We start from the raw sequence: 22,144 nt of genomic DNA, 5'->3' as shown, positions 1-22,144 counted from the left end.
GATTTAAAACAATCTCTAATACTAATGAGGCCAAACCTATAGGTATGGTTTATATTAACTTTAGCCAAAAGGTAATAAGAAGAAACCATGCTTTAGCGTCCAACGAGATTATACCTGTCTCTACATGTAAGATGGCATTTATTCAGTATGGCTTGAATAAACTTATTTTGAATAGTTTCAAGAATGCTAAGCTTTGCAAAAGAGCAAATTTGGGAGCCACAAAGCCTTAGCTTGGCTTACTTGCTAACCTCAAGGAAAATAAAAATAAGTTTAAAAATTAGATGCAAAATCAGAATATGAAGAGGCTCCCATAAGAAAATTCAATGGAGTTTATGGCAAAACAATGCCTTCTTACAGCACAAACTCTTACCTCATTATTTGAGCAGCTGTCAGCTATAAAATATGATCTAGAATCACTGGAAAAGGATTTTGAGGCTTTTGTTCAAAAATACGAAGCCGGACCCACCACTTGCATTGAGGCTTATGCAGAAACTCTGCTAAGCCTCACATTCCGGACATGCACTCCAATAAAGGAAAAGTTGTTAAAGTAAAACAAGCTGACAAAATTGTGCAACAGTCAAATGATTGTATTAATAAATTCTTACTCTCTGACAAGGTGAAGAATGGGGGCTTCATACATACTAAAGCCTCTTTGGATACAAAAGAGGAAATTCCCTGCAAGTTAAATCGTTCACTTCAGACCCAACAGATTGCTCTCTGTATCTCCCTGAACAGTCTCAATATTGGACTCTGGGATTCCAGGAGAGCGATTGTAACCTCCTTAGGACAACTTCCTCACTGTCAGTGCAGATAGTCTGGCAAGATTTGTACTTGACAATCCGTGCTGACTTCTGGTGATGAATACATAGTTTTCAAGATACTTACAGATTAATATCTTTATCATGTGCTATAGAAATATCTAGGTGAGTGGGTATCTAGGTTTTGATATCAGACTGCTTGGTCTGTACTTTGTTAGATCTGATTTTTTTTTTTTTTTTTTTTTGTCTGACAGTTATTTAGAACTTCACCAATTCTAGGATTTCTGAAAGATAATACATAGAAGTTCAATCAAGGCATCAGTGAATTCATTCTCACTCCATGAATTGCTGAAGTCTACCTTGCAGGATCTTGAGCATTACCTTACTGGCATGTGAAATGAGTGCCACTGTTCGATAGTTTGAACATTCTTTAGTGTTTCCCTTTTTTGGTATGGGGATATAAGTTGATTTTTTCCAGTCTGATGGCCATTCCTGTGTTTTCCAAATTTGCTGGCATATAGCATGCATTACCTTGACAGCATCATCTTGCAGGATTTTGAACAGTTCAGCTGGGATGCCGTTGTCTCCTGCTGCCTTGTTATTAGCAATGCTTCTTAAGGCCCATTCAACCTCACTCTTCAGGATGTCTGGCTCTAGCTCACTGACCACACCGTCAAAGCTATCCCCGATATTGTTATCCTTCCTATACAGGTCTTCTGTGTATTCTTGCCACCTTTTCTTGATCTCTTCTTCTTCTGTTAGGTCCTTGCCATCTTTGTTTTTGATCATACTGGTTTTTGCCTGGAATTTACTTCCAATGTTTCTAATTTTCTGGAAGAGGTCTCTTGTCCTTCCTATTCTATTGTCTTCTTCCACTTCCGCGCATTGCTTGTTTAAAAATAATTCCTTATCTCTTCTGGCTAACCTCTGGAATTTTGCATTTAATTGGGCATATCTCCCCCTATCACTGTTGCCTTTTGCTTTCCTTCTTTCTTGGGCTACTTCCAGTGTCTCAGCAGACAGCCAGTTTGCCTTCTTGGTTTTTTCTTTCTTTGGGATGAATTTTGTTGCCACCTCCTGAACAATGTTGCGAACTTCTGTCCAGAGTTCTTCTGGGACCCTATCTACTAAATCCAGTGCCTTAAATCTGTTCTTCACCTCCACTGCATATTCCTTAGGAATATTAGTGAGCTCATATCTAGCTGATCTGTGGGTCTTCCCTTATCTCTTTAGTCTGATCCTAAATTGTGCAATAAGAAGTTCGTGATCTGAACTACAGTCAGCTCCAGGTCTTGTTTTTATCAACTGTATAGATGTCCGCCACCTTTGGCTGCAAAGGATGTAGTCAATCTGATTTCGGTGTTGTCCATCTGGTGAAGTCCATGTACAAAGCCATTTCTTAGGTAGTTGGAAGAGAGTGTTTGTTATGCAGAGTGAATTGTCTTGGCAAAATTCTATCAGCCTATGTCCTGCTTCGTTTTGTTCTCCTAGGCCATGGTTACCTGTAATTCCAGGTGTCATCTGACTGCCCACCTTAGCATTCCAGTCTCCTGTGATGAAAATAACATCTTTTTTAGGCGTATTGTCTAGTAGGTGCTGCAGATCCTCATATAACTGCTCTACTTCAGCTTGTTCAGCATCTGTGGTTGGGGCACATATTTGGATCACTGTGATGTTAGATGGCTTGCCCTGAATTCGAATTGAGATCATCTTTCTTAAATAAGTCAACCTTATTTAACCTTATCCTTATTCAAGGATAGCTGAACTTCTTGTGTCTTCTTGACTGTCTGAAGGAAAAAGTTGTCAGCAAGGCATGTCAGGACTTTCCTGGAAGGACCAGGCTTGGCAGAGTTTGTCTCCCATCAGAAGTTGGAGTAATCTCCTATTACTATGACTTCATACCTCCTTGAAAAATCCACAGTTTGCTTTTAGCCTCCAAAATCTTCTCCTTGGTTAGGTGGACAATACTAGACATCAGCAATAGTATTGCTTTTATTTGTTCTTTCAATTATTTTAACCCAGAAGCTCTCTACAGAATTGCCAAGTTCATTCACATAATAGAAAATGAATTTTTAAAATCCTATGTTCCTGAACAGTAGGCTTCATAAATGTCATAGGGACACAAGATCAAATAGCTAATTTAAGATGGATAATGGAAAGAACAAGAGAATATAAAAAGCAGTTTATCTTTGCTTTATAGACTACATCAAAGTCTTTTGATTATGTAGATCATATCAGAATGTGGAATGAATTAAAGCTAATGGGTCAAAATACATGATTCTTGACAGAGAATAACAAGCTACTAAAAGAACTAACTTTGAAGAACTAGAATAGGGAAGGGAATAAGACTAATATACATATTATCACCATGCGTACTGAATATATAGAGTGAATATAGTATACAGTAAGAATGGCAGGATTGGAAGACGTGACAGCCAGTATCAAAAATAAGAGGCCCAGACACTTGTGTTTTATGCATATCTTAAGCCATAAGTTTTGAAAGTAAGGAAAACTTTGAAGAACATGTTATGAAAATAAAAATGAACAGTTTTAGAAAAAATGGGTTAATGTTACTTATTAAGATGATAAAGCTAATGTCAAGCAGCATGATTAATAAACTTAACAGCTCACAACAAGAAATGGAGTTGGCAAATTACTTTGTTTCCTTGGATGAAGAATAGATAAAGTGCAACAGCGTGATAGAGAAGTAAATAGGAAAGGAAGGAGGCAATAGCATCACACTGTATTTCAGTGGCAACAAAGAGGCCAGCATAAGAACAAAATTTGATATAAATTAAATCTATTAATTAAAAATACATTCCATGCATTTTCCATATTTAAGTATTTTTAACTATATATTTGTTTCAAAAAAAGAATATCTGGCGGAAGTTTTTAAAAAGTAGCAATGAATAAAGGCCAAAATGCATCAATAAGTATAGTGTGGTTTCATTTGCTGCATAAGAACTTAAATAGCAGTCACTTTTTTGATACTGTAAGAGATGGTTTCCAGATACATTCAGGAGACAATCAAACAGCCAGCTGTAAGCTTCCCTGTATCAAGAAAGAGACTCGTCAGATTATACAAAAGCTGTTAGAAAGAAAATCAGAAAGGCTTTGCCCAAAATACATGGTGTATATAGATTCCAAACTAAAAATAGTTTAGTTACTGGAATTCTTCCAATTCATCTCAATAAATCTTGCTAAGCCGAACTCTGTGAGAATTGTGCTTGGAAAAAAATAACTTTCAATTTTAGACACCTACAAAGAGAGCCTGACAGGTATGCTAGATCTACCCATTTTTTCCAGAGCCATGTGTGAGATCCAAGTTAGATCTTTATGCTAAAATGCCCTAGGATTTCAAGTTCTAATAGTGTCGATAATGTTCCTGGGTAGGAAGGGGTAAAGTAAATGGTTACAAATTATTGAGGATAGAGGTACTTAACACTGAATAGACAGGTCAGTCAAATGGCAGAGCAAATTAAAAGTCATATTAAAAAGTAATTGATAGAAACATCCTTGACCTGAAAAGGATTATTCACTATTAAGGATGAAAGTGACTGTTCATAAGATTTAATTGATATAGAAGAATGTTTTCCATGGGTTTTTTTTTTCTGTTAATGACAGGAGATTGCAGAACCACTTTTGGACCTGAAGGAAGGAATGGACCAGCTAGAGAACAATGTAACCTTTGGATTTATTCTTTCTACTCTATTAGCTATTGGAAATTTTCTCAATGGAACCAATGTAAGTAAATTTGACTATTAATTGATTCTTACAAACCAATATTTTCTTATTCCTATAATGGTGAGTGAGAACAAGTACAAACATTTGGGAGGGGAACCCAAAAAGAGGGAAAAAAACTATTTTTGCTTTTTTTTTTCTCTCTCTGCCTTGGGCTTTTGTTCAGCTGCCTTGAGATTGTTGGATGAGAGGTAGGAAGATGCTAGTGCCTTTCACTCTGAAGTCAGTACAGGCCCTTTGCTTCAGCTATGCAGTCTTTCAGTCTAAACCAGGAGTCATCTAGCTCCTATGCTTAAGGCCATTAATTGGCCTAGAGCAATTGGCAGCTGCCACTACAATACTGTTCCCAAATGAAGCACTTTTCCACTTAGGAGTAATGAGGAAACATCTACTTATGTGGAAAACCAGGAGAGAGGAAAAAGTCCCAGCTTAGCATGAAAGCTGGCTGGGTGACCTTGGGCCAGTCACTCTCTCTCAGCCCAACCCACCTCACAGGGTGGTTGTTGTGGGGAAAATAGGAGGAGGAAGGAGTATTAGGTATGTTCCCTGCCTTGAGTTATTTATAAAAATAATAAAGGCGGGATAGAAAATAAATAAATAAATAAAATATCTAGATGGCTGGGGTACAACAAAGAATGAATGTGTTCAGGTAAGAGCTCAGGTTTAAGCCTACACCATGGTGGCACAAATGATGAAGCATGTTTACTTCTCCACTCCTACTGCATTCGCAGATAGCCACCCAGCAGCATTATTTAAAGTGATCTGTTCCTAATAAGGAAAACTGGGCCAGAAAATTGTCTACTCAGCTTTTGTGATGAATTCACTCAGCATCTGAGTAGCATTCCCAATTGGTGAGCTATAATATATTTTAGTCCTGATTGTCTTTTAATGGTTTAAGTTCGTTTTAGTGGTATGTGCTACTTTTCTTTTGTATTTTTGTTTAATGATTTTGTATGCTACCTAGAATCATGTTTGAGTTGGGTGGCAATATAAATTTTCTAAGTAATTTAATATTTATTTAAGTAGTTAAATAAATAAACCTGAAGGATAATACTCACTCGGAGTTGGCTCGGCAACTCCAGTGAGATGATAGAGGACTCTTCTTGTGAAATTTTTTCGGATCAGTTTGTGCCTGTGGACCTTGGTGAGTAATCCACTACTTGTGGATTAGGCCCCTGCCCTAATTGGTCTGTAAAAGCTGTAGAAGGGTGACAGGAAGCTGGATGAAGGTGGAGGTAAAAGCCTCCTAAGGGGTTTGTTCCTCCCTCCTTGAAAAAGATGGTAGTGCATCTCCTCCACAAGAAGCTATAGCTCAACCTAGCTATTTTGGATGGTTACCAGCCAATCTCCAATTTTTCCTTTTTTAGAGAAAAATTCAGAAGATTATATTGTAAGTTTGCAACTATGCAGACCCCTGAATGAAACAAATTATGTGGTCCATTTTCAGTCAGGATTCAGGCTTGGGTATAGGACTGAACTGCAAGGTGGGGCTACAATAGATGAATTGCAGATTTCCTGGTCATGCTGGATTTTGGCTGCCTTCAGTACCACTGTGGGCCAGCTAAGAAGTACAGATAGATGGACCACTCTGTTCCATTCATTTCAGTGTTTTTTTTTTAAACTTGAAGAATTATTCATCTTTAAGCCACAATGATTATAACAGGTTTATGATTCTAGACTGCAATTTATTACTCTTTTCATTTTCTATTAATATGTAAAATGGAAGATATGGTCCTTACCATATGGGTTAAATTAACAAGACATTCCTTGTTTGTTGACATTCTATAACCTTTGAAAATCATTATATTTGATGGCCAAAATTTATTAAACTTTTGCTATTACCATTTACCTAATTTCCCCCCAATTTCTAAAAAATATAAACAGTATTCCATTCAGTGTTATAAGATTTACTTTTCTCTTAATTAGGGCTGAGGGCTGGATGACTGTAAAGGGACAATAATGCATTAAAATAAATTTTTGGAACAACAGTGAAAAGATGCATAAGAAACAATGCAAAACCACACATAGAAAAAAACCCTACTTTTCAAACAGCATTATGGAGAATATTCACAGAAACTATGTACAGTTTTCTTCTAGACTACATCTTTTCTCATTTAGCATGCTTTTTTACTATAATTAGTGATCAACAATTGAGATGATATTGCTTGTTTAAAGTCACTCCTAGTTAAAATTGAATGCCATTATTTAAATATACTTAATATGATTATTTGCTAATATTATTATTTGACTTTTTTTCCTTTTCTCCACACAGACTAAAGCCTTTGAACTAAGCTACCTTGAGAAGGTTCCTGAAATCAAAGACACAGTCCATAAACAGTCCCTTCTTCATCATGTATGTACAATTGTGGTGGAAAAATTCCCAGATAGCTCAGATCTTTATTCTGAGATTGGAGCCATCACTAGATCAGCCAAGGTATGTCAGTTATGCAGGGAAATCCTGTAATAGCAGGGTACACTGTTATAAGGAATAGAAAATGCTTTACGTGCAACATTTAAATTTTGCTGTTTTTTCAGCTTTCTCAAATAATCCTTATAAACTTAGAAATATGGTTGTTTTACACCATTCACCTGTAATTTTTAGATTATAACCATTTTCCTTTTTCTCTTTAATAGATTCCTCATAAAGTTTTTTTAATATTTATAGTATATTCTTTTAATCTCAAACTATTACAATGTTTTGAAATGTAATAAATTGTCAGTGTGATCTAAACTCAATCAATAATCTCTATTGGATATGTTCAAAATAAAATGAAAAGAGGGAAAACAAAAAGAAAAAAACAGTTTATGAGTTTATGAAGATAGCAAAAGGGCAAAAAGAAAAAAACAAAACTACTCAATTATTTTGGCTCAGTCTTCTTGGGAAGAGTACATGTGCTCCTCTAGGCAACTGTGGTGACCTGGTTAAAGAAGCAAGACCCCAGCTTTTGCTTGAAAGATACATGTTTGGGCAATATCACTGATTTTAGGTGATTTAAAATAGCACCCAGAATTCTGGGGAAATTCATTGATATTTGGACAATTTTCTATCTATTATCTTTGAGAAATCATGGGAAATGGATGAAGTATGAACTTACATGAGAAAGGCTGGTTGAGAAGAGGCCCCTACTTCCAAAAGAGGAGAAAAAGAGATCCTGTAAATTACAGACCAATCCATCTGACATCAAAATCCTGGGGGATTATATAGCAGATCATAAAGCAATCTATGTGTAAGCACCTTGAAAACAATGTAAAAATTATTAGAAGTCAGCATCAGTTTATGAAGAACAAGCCTTGTCAGATTAGTCATACAATATTTATTCTTTGGGTAAGTTTCTTAATGCATTGCAGGACAGGGTTTCTCAACCAGGGTTCCATGGAACCCTAGGGTTCTGTGAGAGGTCACTATTGGTTCCCTGGGAGATCATGATTTATTTAAAAAAATTATTTCAAATTCAGGCAACGCCCTTTCGCAGTGATGAGCAGAGACCAATAAAAAATCTAGTTATAACTTTCTGAGCTCTCTGGTAGTACACTGTAGGACTGTTTTTATTTGGTTGAATCCATTCTTAATTTTTACGCGAGATAGGGGAGACTGTCGATTACAGGTGAACTCTATATTGCAGGAAGGGAGGGATATACTGAAGGAAGGGGGAGGGAGAAGTACATTTTTCAAGAAATTAATGGATTCATCCAATTTAGTCTGTGACATCAGTCTCTCCCTCCCACATCTTTTCCCTGCCGTTTTCCTGTAATTATTTTATCCCATAATTTTAAATAAATTTTGTACCCATTTATTCAGTCATGTCTGAGGGTCCAATGTGGTGATTTTTGAAGAGGAGGTGTGTGTGAGAGAAGAGGAGGATTCTAGAGTGAACAATACCGATAAGATTAATGATGATAATGAAGAATTTAAATCTTCTGAGGCATTTCCCTGCACTGGTACATCAATGGACTCAAAAAAGTCCATCTTTATAATGAAAGCTTTTATCAATGGGTTTTACATGGACTGATGATCCAAGTTGTCCTATTCCGTTGTGCCTCATCTGTGGCAAACAACTTACAAATGTAGCAATGGCTCCAGCAAAATTAAAAAGACACTTAACTACAAATCACAGCCATATGACAAGGAAAAGTTCTGATTATTTTAAACAGCCATTGGAATCACAGAACAAACATAGTAAAGCTTTTGTTAATAAAATAACAGTCAATAAAAAAGCCCAAGAAATTGAGCCCAAGTTATTTAGTAGCAGAACTTAATTTAATTTTCATATTTGTATGGCTGCTCATCTCACAAAAAGTGACTCTGGGCAATGTATTATTACACAACGAAGGAAAAGTCATGCTTTGGGTGAAAAAGTAATCATGCCAGCATGCAAAATAATAGTGGGGAAAATGCTAGGACCAGATGCAGTACAAGAAATTGAAAAGTTCCACTGTCAAACAGTACAATAAGTTAGCGTATTGATGACATGTCACATGATGCTGAAGAGGTTTTGTATGATAAACTAAAGAACAACAGTTTTCTATCCAAGTTGATGAGTCAACAGATTTCATCAATAAAAGTCATGTTATAGCATTTGTAAGATTTGTAAATGATGGTGAAATTCAAGAAAACTTCTGCTGCAAAGAACTACATGAAACATGCAAAGGCCAAGATGTATTTAATGTTTTGTCTTCAAAACTGGAAACCAGAGGTCTGTCTTGGAGGAACTGCATTGGCATCTGTAGTGATGGTACTCCATCAATGGTTGGCTCCATGAGAGGTTTTGTTTCTCTTGTAAGAAAAGAAAATCCTGATATTATCACAACATGCTGCTTTCTTCACAGAGAGGTTGGTCTCTTGGAGATGAAATGAAAATGTTCTGGATGATGCTACAAAAATATTTAACTTTATTAAACAAAGACAAGTTCACTCCAGAATGTTTAAAAATCTGTGTGAAAACCCAGACAAACAGCACATAAGTCTCCTGTTACACGCAGAAAAATAGTGGCTCAGCAGAGGAAGAGTTCTCAACAGTGTGTTTGAGCTGAAAGCAGAATTGCAAGAGTATTTTCGAGAAAATAGTATTCCACATTTTGCTGAGGGCTTTGAAGATGGAGAATGGTTGCAAAAACTAGCATACTTAGCAGACACCTTTCATCAGATGAACCAGCAGAACAAGTCCTTACAAGGCACTAAAAAAATGTTTTGACTTCAAGTGACAAGATTCTTGGATTTAAAAGAAAACTGAATGTTTAGAAAAATCACATTGCAAAAGGAAATACTGAAATATTTCCACTGCTGCTTGGGCTTGAGAGTGAGGAAGGATACCAGAAAGTCTCAAATCTAATTGAAAACCACCTGGAAGTACTGTAGAACGAATTTGATCAGTACTCCCTTTCAACACAAATGTATGACTGGGTGAGGTATCCTTTCTCTGCATCTTCTGCTGAGCCTGAGAACTTCCCTTTGAAGGAAGAGGAAGAACTTTGTGAGCTGCAGTCTGATTGTATGCTAAAGATGAGATTCACTGATCTGCCCATGGACAAGTTCTAGATTTCTGTGAAAGAAGAGTATCCTGCCATTCATAAGAAGGCAGTGAACATTTTGCTGCAGTTTTCAACTTCTTACATGTGTGAGCAAGCTTGTTCTTATTTAACAAGCATCAAAAGCAAAGACAGAAATCATCTTATTTCAGTTGAAGATTAAATCCATGCGTGCTTATCTCAAGTTCGGCCCAGAATTGAATATTTGTGCAGCAAAAACAGAGCATAGATTTCACATTAAAGAGGTACATTTCATTCTTTATTTTTAGTTTAAGAACACTGTTAATGCATATATACAGGCCTACACATGAAACAAAAAGTACAAATTTTGTAACTTCTGGCTTATATTTGAGCCTGAATATGCAGGGGTTCCCCAAGGCCTAAAAAATATTCCAAGGGTTTCTTCAGGATCAAAAGGTTGAGAAAGGCTGCTATAGGCATATTGTGTCTTGACTTGAGCAAAGCATATAACATTATATTCTGATTACCCAGTTAAGTAAATAAGGGCTCATTGGCATATCTAAAAAGTACAGCCACAACAGACTTACAAACCATGTTGAAAGAGAGTTTAATAATGGGTGGATTGCTAATGCTCTTGGGGAAAAAATTAAAATTCCAAATGATCTTGATAATTAAAGAAGTGAGCTTAAAATAATAGGATAAATGTAATATAGACAAATACAACATTCTTCACACAGTAAAAGGAATCAAATGCACAGTTACAGAATGACAGTATGTGTAACAAGGAATTTAAAATTGTAGCTGATCACTGGCTGAATTATGAGTCTACAGTATGATGTGATTGTTTAAAAGGCCATTGCAGTTTACGGCTGCATCAATAGAAGCATGGATTCAATATCATAAAATCTAACAATTCCACTCTATTCTGCATTGGACAGACCTCACATGACCAATTCTGGGTATCTCATGTTAAGGATTCAGAGAAGTTGGAATAGGAATAGGAATCCATTAAATCATTCCTGATAGGTACCATCCTGCCCCTTTTTCAAACTTCCAGTGAGGTGGAGTTCATCACTGTTCTAGGCAGACTGCTCTACTGCTTAATAATTTTTTACATCTGGAAATTCTTCCAAATACAGGCATACCTTGTTTTATTGCGCTTCACTTTATTGCGCTTTGCAGATATTGCAGTTTTTTTCAAATTGAAGTTTAGTGGCAACCCTGCATAGAGCAAGTCTATCAGGGCCATTTTTCCAACTGACTAGCATTGTTTAGCAATAAAGTATTTTTAATTAAGGTATGTACATTGATTTTTTTAGACATAATGCTATTGCACACTTAATAGACTACAGTCTAGTGCAAACATAACTTATATATGCACTGGGAAACCAAAATATTTGTGTGACTCACTTTATTGTGGTATTTGCTTTATTGCAGTGGTCTGGAACACAAACCTGCAATATCTCCAAGGTACAGTTGTAATCGAAATTATTCAACCCCCATTACAAATCAGGTTAATTGTCAAAATGTACAGACTTTCAGCTGTTTGCAATGAACAGATCAAACAAAAGCAGTTGAAATAGCTCAAAACAATGAATGCTTCAAGTGGTGTCCCCAAATTCAACAGAAAATGCAACTTATAATGACCTCTCCAGTCTCAAAAATATTCAACCCCTTCATGGCAAGCATCTTCAGTACTTAGTAGAGCACCCTTTTGCTGTTAAGACCTGCTGCAAACAAGATGCATAGCCAGACACCAGCTTCTGGCAGCATTCCTGAGGAATCTTAGTCCATTTGTCATGAGCAATGGCCTCCAGTTCAGTAATATTCTTGGGTTTGCTTGCTGCAACCACCTTCTTCAAATCCCACCAGAGATTTTCTATGAGGTTCAAGTCAGGTGACTATGATGGCCACTGTAGAATCTTCCAGGACTTCTTCTGCATCCAAGCCTTAGTGGAATTTGCGGTATGCTTGGGATCATTGTCCTGTTGGAAGGTCCAATGACGCCCAAGAATCAGCTTCATTACAGACAGCATGACGTTTTCTCCTAGGATTTCCTGATACTTCAGTGAATCCATCTTGCCGTCCACACGCTGCAGGTTTCTGGTGCCAGAGGATGCAAAACAGCCCCAGAGCATCACCGAGCCACCACCGTGCTTAACTGTAGGCAGAGTGTTCTTTTCAGCATATGCTTCACTCTTCTTTCTCCAGACATACCGCTGATCCATTGAGCTGAAAAGTTCCAGTTTTGTTTCTTCACTCCACAGAACAGAATCCCAAAACTTCTGTGGCTTATTTATATGATTTTGAGCATACTGGAGCCGACTTTTCTTGTGCTTTTGGGTCAGTAGTGGTGTACGTCTGGGAGTTCTGGCATGGAAACCTTCTGTGTTTAGTACGAGCCTTACTGTGCTCACTGAAACCTCAGTGCCTGTTGCCACCAAGTCTTGCTGCAGGTCTTTTGCAGTCACTTGAGGGTTTCTCTCCACCTGCCTTCTCAGAAATCTGGTTGCAGCCATTGACAGCTTCCTTTTTCTGCCCCGTCTAGGTAGTGTAACCACTGTTCCTTTAACTTTGAACTTGCAAACTATGCTTCCAACAGTGTCTCTAGGAACATTCAGTGCCTTCACTATCTTTTTGTATCCTGTTCCTTGTTTGTAAAGAGCAATGATCTCTTCTCTTACCTTTTTGGGCCATTCTTTTGACTTAGCCGTACTGTATTTCTAACATGCAGTCAAATGTGACACTCAACAAACCCCTAGCCACTTCAGGTATTTCATATGTTCTAGCTCAAGCACACCTGGTACAACTAATGAAGCCCCTGATTAGTTGCATCAGTTGTGCTTGAGACAACATCTGTTTTGCATACTGTATGTGTGCTGTTGTGATGGAATCTATTCAGGGGGTTGAATAATTTTGAGACTGGAGAAGTCATTATAAGTTGCATTTTCAGTTGACTTTTGGGACACCACTTGAAGCATTTGTTGTGTTGAGCTATTTCAATTGCTTTTGTTTGATTTGTTCACTGCAAACAGCTGAAAGTCTGTACATTTTGACAATCAACCTGATTTGCAATGGGGGTTGAATAATACCGATTACAACTGTATGCCTGTATTTCACTTGAATTTCCTTCGTTTTAATTTCAGCCCACTGGTCCTTGTCCTGCTCTCAGTTTCACAGAAAATATGTAGATCTACACCTTCTTAAACGTTTTCAGACTCTTAGATATTTGTAGATACCTCCTACTGCAGATCACCTTTAGTTATTTCTCATAGGGCTTGGTTACCAGATAGCTCTCCTATGAATCTGGTAACTCTCCTATGAATCTACTTCAGTGTCTTCACATCTGTTTTAAAGTGCAGTATCTAAAACTGCATACTGTACTAGAAGTGTGGCTCAACCAATATGGAATACAATGGAACAATTACCTTCCATAATCTGTTAAAGTAACTGAAGATTTCATTGGTCTTTTAGGTGCTGCCTGACACTGTGTAGAGAAGCAGGGAAATGATCTTGTGGGAAATAGACAAGAACCATTATATAAGCAAAGAGGGTTGAAATATTCTGTAAGTCCTGGGAAATGCAAGAATTCAGAACAGACTGAGCAAGTTCTTCCTTGATTCAGTGGGATATAAGAAGGGAAGGAGGTAAAGCACAATCAGGCTTGCAAGATTCTATTATTACAGCCTATCTCAATAAAGTACAGTTCTCAACTTCCTGTGGAGTCTACCCTAAAGGGCTGACATGTTACTTCCTTTTTTTCAGCTGCTGATCCACTAGTACTCCTAGATTCTTTTTCTATACACTTAGGAGCATTTGCAGGGAGGTAAAAAAGTCAAAATGGTGAGTGCAACTGGTCACTAAAGCATAGCATGCACATTAAAAAAACAGGCTTCAATCACATGATTGTGCCCATCGTCTTGACTGTTTTGACCCCACCCTCTGCAGATACCCCTGTACACACTGCCAGCAAGCCAGGTCTCTAATCATGTACATATGCATTTGATTTTTCATACCCAGACACAGGATATTACACCTGACACAATTGAACAAACCACTGGATCTGGCCCAATATTCAAGCCTATCAAAGTAACTTTAAATTTGAATTTGTCATCTAAAGTACTAGCCTAACTTTGTATCAACTACAAATTTGATAAGCATCCTTTTCATTACATTCTCTAAATCGTACTTCCTTCCAGATTGATACAAGAAACCCTTTGGATGTGGTTTTTAAAGCAGGGCACAATAAGTTCTAGACTAGCTCACATTATCAGTCTTGTCCACAAGAATGTCATGAGAAATGTCAAATGTTTTGATCCAGAAACATTATATCTACAGCATTCCCTTGGTTTAGCAAGCTAATCAATACATTGTAAAAATAATGAAGATTAGTCAGACACTTGTTCTTTACAATGTATGCTGGTTCCTGGTAATAGTAGCATATCTTTTCTAAATGCTCAGATATTGCTACTTGACATTCTGTTCTAGTACATTGCCCAGTATAACTGGTTTGTAATTAATGTGTTTGTTTGAATATTGGGACTTCTTGGTATGATCTTCTTGGTTGAGCAACCACTCCTAGGGTGGATAGCAGTGGTGTTGAATTGCCTGTACACAATCTGCCTGACAATAGACTGGTGGAGTCCAGTCTATTGGAAATAGTTTTGTAATCTTTTCCAGCCTGGTGAGCATCAACAGCTGTTTTTTGGATGTCCTCAGAAATCTCCTTTGTTTGAGCCATGACGTGCTTCCACATATCTATGTTGTGAAGATCAGATTTTGATAGTGAATACTCAGAATTCTGATCTTTGTTATTCAAATATAATAATCTCCCACAGGATCTCCCACACTCACACTTGATTATCATCCCATTGATTGAAACACCTGACTCTAATTTCCCCTTCAAATAAACTGATAACCCTAGAGGTTCACATACTTTTGTCACACACAAATAGGTAGCTTTGGACCATTTTCCTCAATAAATAAATGAACAAGTATATTGTTTTTTATTCATTTGCTTAATTGGGGTCTCTATTTTTAGGACTTGTGTAGAGAACAAATCACATTTTAAATCATATTTATGCAGAAATATTGAAAATTCAAAAGAGTTCATAAATTTATAAACACCACTGTATGTAAACATATGTGTGATGTTTATTTCTTGTATCAGAGAGAAGAAAAGAGAAAACTCACTAGCCAAACTCTCTTTCAAGAAGGAGTTCCATATATGGATTGTCACAGCAGAAGATGGTGATGGAACTTTGAAAGCAAAGTTCAAAATGACAGATACATTGGCCAGACAAACTGGTGTGGAAGGAGATCTCTGAGTTAGATAATCTAATTTGAAGCCATTTACATTTTTGTATATAACTGTCAGCACTTTATGCCTTTCCTCACTGAATTATCCACCCAGCAAATAGCCTTGTTTCATATCCTGCATAGATGGTTCACTAAAATAATCAAAGTTGCCTGTATCTTGAAATCAGGCTAGATTAGAAATCTTACAAATAATAAATTTCATCTATGAAGGCCTGGAGTCAACCTCTTAACCTGATTTAAGGATGGTATATTAGAGATAGGAAAATATCTATAAAGATTTCAACAGTAACCTCACCAATGTTTTAATTTCTCAAGAGAAGCATTCACCAAGCAATGAGCATACTTGGATGGGTCAGTTCTATCTGGATAAGGTGGTCCTGCAGGTGCCAGGGACAATATAAATTGTATCCAAAAACATATTAGAAGCCACTGCATCCCTCACAATATAGGTGTTGCATGACTATAGCAGCTGTCACTCACCAGCACATATGCCGATGTATTCTATAACAGTTACACTTTCAAAATAGTTTTCAAAGATAACAAGGGATTGCCCATAAGCTCACTTCATCTCTACCCACCACTAGAATCACCCCCTTAGGGAAGGAGAGAAACCCCCTTGAGGTGATCCAGAAGAATACCATGATGGTGAGGTGCCAAATACCTCAGAGAGCTTCGGAATAGTGCCAAATACTACTGAAAATTCAGGAAGAAGCAAAAGGGTGCACTTCCCCCATCCGGGTCTCAAAAAAGGCAGATGTATTTTTGGGTGAAGCTGGAAACTTCAAACAAAAGGCTACCAGATTCATATACAGTATGTGATTAAGGAAAATTATGCAAAAAACTTGGCATCTAGCTCTTTAGGAAATCTTATGGAGAGAAAAATTGGTAGAAAATCAGTTGTAGTCTCCAGCAGCAGTGGAGGAGTCTTCCTGATGATGATCATCAGCAGAGTCCTTGTATGATGTTTTGACATGATCCAGTTGATCTTTCAGAAGGTACTAAGCATGATCCAGTTGATCTTTCAGAAGGTACTAAGCAGTTTGCAGGTCCTGGAGAAAATGGGAGGTATCTTGAACAGGAGAGAGCCAAGAATCATTTAGCTGCAGACATGATAACCATAGGTGGCCTGAAACATTGACATCTGAGTAGAAGTGTGAACTGAGTGTAAACTGAGCTATAACTCAGAATTGTATACAGATCAGGCCAATTGTTTTACTGGTGCATTACACACCAGCAAAGGTGTTACTCTGAGGTGGCATTTATTCTCATTTCTCCATCAACTGTGAGTGGAAGAGGAGCTCTGCATCCAACAGTGGAAAAGAGTTTCCCAAAAATGCACTATGAATTGTGTGCTTTTCGTAAATAATATGTGAGGCAAACTGCAGTTTCAGAAATGGAGGAGAGGCCATGACAGGGAATGAAATGAGGCTTCTTAGGAAAAAAGTCAACAACTACCAGAATGGCATCTATGCTTTTTCCATGTACAGTAGTAGGACTTTAATAAAGTCTTCTCTTAAGGAAGGAGGAATGTATTGTGATGTAGTTCTCCCTATAACTAGGAAAGGGGTGAGTGAAAAGACAAATGGATTTCCTGTTGCAGAGAGCTGGAAAGCGTTTGGCCTGAGAGATCAGAAAAAAAACACATCAGGCATTTATATAAAAATAAGTGTATTTAAAGAAAGCATAAAACTTAAAGTGTTTCCATATCCAGAGCCCTGGATAGGCACAAAAACTTTTTACATATTTACAAGCCTATGCACACGTGCTGAGCTGGACTGGAAGAAGAGGCTGCAAAACAGAAACTGAAACCTTCTGGTAGCAAGCCCAGGCAACTTCCCCCCAGGCAATGCAGCAGCTTTTTCTTATTTGGTCATCCTTTTCCACACCCCAACCTGAGGACAATTAATCTGACCTTCTCATCCTGCCAAAGTGATTTGTTACCATGGTAACTGTTCCTCTGCAGCTAAATTTCCTGGCAGAAAAAAAATATATATACCAACATTTCCTGAGGGTTATGTGTACAAGACTGAACGTACATCTTGCTCAGTACGAATTCAGTCAGGGAAGAAGTTTCCCTTTTATCTCCAAGAGTCTCAATAGGGGGAGCCAGGTCTTTCAATTCCTAACTCATATAGAAATTCAGCCAGGTGCTGTGGGGCAAAGTTGTCTTTATACAAAATAGAGGTGATAGGAGGGTTATAGGGTAAGAAAAGTTCTGCCTTATGCATCCACCTTTTGTTCTATTAGCTAAGAATGTCAAAGATTTGAAAAGCTGAAAGTTAATGCAAGAAAAAAAATGTCCATCTGACCTGGCATTGTGTGAGTCATGGTAATATGAGTAATATGAGATGTTTGATAAAGTGTTGCACCCTTTCAGGAGATTGCACCAATACTAAAAAGCTTCTTTGATAGCCAAAAACTTTTTGTTAAAAATGTATTATTTATTTATTAAATAAATTTCTCTGCCGCCCATCTCATGTACAACAAAAAATAATCATGGTTCCTTTAGCCTCGAAGGAGTTAACTGAAAAGGAATGCATGAACACTTCAAATGTTAAAAATATTATGAAATTTTAATTTTATAATGTTTTAATCTTACATCTTTAATCTTTAAATTTAAATTTTAAATCTCCTTTAAATCTTCTTCACTCAGTATACCCTATTTGTATTTCTTAGCAAAATGCACTGTTTTGAAAAGTGAAAACTAACTGAACTAAATGGTGCAAAATAAAACTATGAATAAGAATATTATCTCTGTTATTTCATTTGGGGCTTTCCTAGTGCAAAGTTTAAAGTATTATTTATAAATAATTACTTTCTACATCTCAATGTAGATTTTACACTAAATTAACTATTAACTGGGATAACATAGTCATTTAAGATGGTAGGTTTTAAACATTATGTGTAGTGTAAAGCCACTTCTGGTGGTCACCAGTCTGAGTGGAAGAGGGGTGCTGGATATTACTATTATATTCTTTTCTGTGCTACCTACCGCGCATTGAAAATCCTCCAACCAGCTGTTTGTAGATTCCTATGAATTAGCTTGAGATGGGATATATGATTTTTAAGCTAGGCAACCCTACACTTGTCTTGCAATTAATTATTGTGGCATCTAAAACTGCTTATTTTAAAAATTCTCAAGAGGCTGTGTATCTCTATTATCCATATAATAGATAATAGGTTTTGACTCGGCAGAAACCATATCCTCACAATTAGACATTTCTTGAAAAATATTTTTGTGAAGTTCTGACTGCCGCTTGTTGTCAGGTGGCAAATATGCTTAATTGCAGATATGTTTTCATTTTCTATATGAGTTAGGAAGTGAAAGAACTTTAAATGTACACATTAACAATTTCCTTTCAGGGCACAGAATGAAATATATTTTGAAATGAAGTAGGGAAAAAATCCATTGTCAAGTGTAGTAGAATTTTTGTAGCTCAGGGTTGAACTGTGAACTATTCTGGTCTTTTGGCTTTTCTATTGTCCCTTTTGAATGGTATGTAAATGTTGTTTACCTCTGTATGTCTGTTGATGGCTGCTTTGTCTGAGTGCCAGGCTTCCAGGAATTCTCTGGCGTTTTTGGATTTGGCTTGGTTTAGGATGCTCACAGAAGAGGCTGTATCTTCTGTAGACTTTGTGAATGATCTGTTTTCCTACTGGCAAAAACTTGCTTCACCCTGATTCATAGCTCTTGGGCACAAGCCAGTTTCTCCCTCTTACCCATAGAAGTTCAACTATTGTGTCATAATGCTAAAACCCTATCATTTCATTGGTCTAAATGCAACAGAGGAATAATAATTTGATGCATTAGCATCTCCCTCAAATAATCATTTTATTTTGGAAAATCACCAAGAAAACTCACACAATAAGAAGTAAAAAAAAATAGGGGGTAGGTCACTGACTAAAAACATTTTTGTAGTCTGAACAGAGTAGAGTGGAAGATATTACTGGAAGTATGAATAGATTGTTTTAGGCTAGTCTCAGTGTTTCAAAATCAACAGCACCTAAATCTCAACCAATCTTCTTGTTTTCAGAATATTCCTGAGTTTATTGAAAACGGGAATTTGAATCTTCCTGCATCTCATCCTCCCTACACTGAATTGTCTCCCACCCCCCAAGTCTAGGTCATATGTCAAATATAAAAGTTTAGTAAATTTAGGGTTTTTAAAAAAAATACTACTGTTCATTTTTTTTTCTGCAAAAGAGAATAATTGCACTCTTCTTATTTACAAAGTATATATTTGCAAGAAGATGGTCCTAATTCACTTTGAACATGTATTCCATGATCTAGTATAATGACAAAAAATAATTGCAATTTATGTATAACCACAATTATTACTGCGTGGGTATCTTTATGTAGTGAAATCTCACTGGGCTTTCCTGTTTCAGCAATATAAGCCAGACTGTGGAGCACTACCATCTAAACACCTTTTATGGTTAATGATCTTAAGAGCATTTGTCTTGTTTATTTTGTTAAGGAATTTATTGGCTTCCTCCACATTAAACTTTATTTATAGCAATAAAATTTGTTGGCACAAAACATTCAAAATTATGTGTCTTGCGTAACACAAATACAGTTTACTCGAGGTACAGTGATCAAGTACGATAAATAAAAGTTAAGAGAATATTTATGATACTTTAGTTAGTGATGTTGCCTAAGTTTTCTGTCAGCTTGATTAAAGTATAAAATTTCCTCCAATTTATCATGTTGGCCAAAACCAAGCACTTTTTAAAAATCTCATATTGTAATTTGGGCATTTGTGCCTTCTTTGTTTGAAGAAACTGCCAGAAAAATCTTGCTTGGGCGTATGATCCTGGCAGAATAACCAGCTTCATTTATACCAAGCACTCTTTCTGTAACTCTCTGTTCCCTGATGTTGGGATATCTTATTTCTTGTGAACTACCTTCCACAACCAGAGGGAAATACTGATTCTTGTATTTCCCTCTTGTATTATACTGATCAGTATTCTTGGAAATACTGATTTTTTTTCTGCAAAAGAGAATAATTGCACTCTTCTTATTTACAAAGTATATATTTGCAAGAAGATGGTCCTAATTCACTTTGAACATGTATTCCATGATCTAGTATAATGACAAAAAGTTTGGAAATCGATGAAAGACAAGGCATTTTTGTATGCTGCACAGGCAAAGTACTAGAATATATACCAGTTTTATATTGTTTTTCTTCTTTTCAGGTTGACTTTGAACAGCTTCAGGATAACTTATGTCAAATGGAAAAAAGATGCAAGGCATCATGGGATCATTTGAAGGCCATTGCAAAGCATGAAATGAAATCAACATTAAAGCAAAAAATGTCCGAGTTCCTTAGAGACTGTGCAGAAAGAATAATAATTTTAAAGATTGTCCACAGAAGAATAATTAACAGGTAGAGCATCAAGGCACAGTGTGATTAATATATGCAAATGTGATAGAATTATGCTTTTTCAATATACTTGGAGGCTATTGTCAAGATATAATTGATTTAAATTAATTTCTGAAGGTAGTTTTAGTAATTGGCATGAAGCCCACCTGACTGACCCTCCCACAGAAAGTTTCCAAATTGCATCAGGGTAGCATTCATTAAGACAGACCCCCGGCTCACCCATTCCATGAGCCAAACTGCTTGGGACAGTACTACAAGTATTCATTATATATGTATATGTGTATATATATGAATATATGTACCAATGTATTTCTTTATTAGATTTATATCACCTTTCATTTAGGAGCTTCATTTAGGAGCATACAGAGCACATCTTCCTACAACACTGTGAGAGCTAGGTTGGGAAACTGACTGGCCCAAAATCACTTTGTGAGCTTCTGTAGCTAAAGATGGATTTGAACCTGGGACTTCCTGGTGCCACTCCAACAGCTTAACCATTATGCCACACTTGGGGAGGGGGTTTCTGTAACACAGTGATTTTGTTCCTCTGAAGCCCAAATGTGAAACATGTGAAGGGAAGAAAATCAAAGTGCAGCACCTTTTGCTCTTCCTCCCGGCATTTCTTTGCTAAGGAGGTAGCAGTGGAGGACCCTAAGAAAGGTACATAGCCTGGGTGCTTGGAATGTGCATGGGAATGTGCTGCTGCCAGATAGGTCTGAGGTGATACTCCTGCCTCATCATGGCGTCATCTCACTCTTCCCCATAGTGAGCAGGGAAGCTGGTGGCATAGCTTCTGCCTTTCCCATTCAAGCTTCTGGCATCCACCACAGCTCTCGCAAGCAGAAGGAACAGAAGGCAGTGGCAGCAACCATTTTTTCTCTCTCTTCCCTGCCTTGCCCAGACCCTCCCCAATCCAGTGGCTGAGCACACTAGCAGAGCCCCCAGTGCCAATGCTGGGCAGTCCAGCATGACTTACAGATGCCTCTCATGCCTGCCCTGCCCCAGGAACTTCTAGCCAGGTTGAAGGAAGGCAGATTCAGGAAGAAGGGAATTCCTACTGCCATCACATTTGTGACCAGCTGACTGCCCCCTCCCACAGAAAACCTCCACATTTTCATGGAGGGAAGAGTTGGTAATGAGACATTAAGGATAAGTAAACAAATGGACATTGCTGTTGAGGTGGAGGTGTGAGCGAATCAGTCAGAGCAATCAAATGTAATTGGAGCCTCATTAGACCATATTCCTTCTCTATTTGGACAAATATGTGCAAGTCTAAAAAAAATGTGTGACACCCACCACCTTAAGTTTGCTTTTGATCCCACAGGGGGTCATGATTGAGAACCCCTGGTTGAGAGGGAAAAAACTTTCCCCTAGAATTCAGAAAATAGCTTGATTTATTCCAGGACCAAATATTTTAGATTCATTTTTTTTAATTAAGCCATCTTTATGACAAAA

At 37.2% G+C, this 22,144-nt stretch overlaps 1 protein-coding gene across 1 annotated transcript in view; it reads left to right on the top strand.

The window, feature by feature from the left end:
- The window catches only part of FHOD3 (formin homology 2 domain containing 3), a 311,906-nt gene that overhangs the window by 253,846 nt on the left and 35,916 nt on the right, over positions 1-22,144 (top strand). Inside the window, exons 20-22 of the mRNA XM_063300332.1 lie at positions 4,383-4,502; positions 6,772-6,933; positions 20,502-20,692. Of these exons, the coding sequence (XP_063156402.1) occupies positions 4,383-4,502; positions 6,772-6,933; positions 20,502-20,692 (473 nt within the window). The remainder of the gene's footprint in view (positions 1-4,382; positions 4,503-6,771; positions 6,934-20,501; positions 20,693-22,144) is intronic.

This window comes from Candoia aspera, chromosome 4, assembly GCF_035149785.1.
Source record: "Candoia aspera isolate rCanAsp1 chromosome 4, rCanAsp1.hap2, whole genome shotgun sequence".
NCBI classification, from domain to species: domain Eukaryota; kingdom Metazoa; phylum Chordata; class Lepidosauria; order Squamata; family Boidae; genus Candoia; species Candoia aspera.
This window is presented reverse-complemented; position numbering and strand designations above follow the sequence as displayed.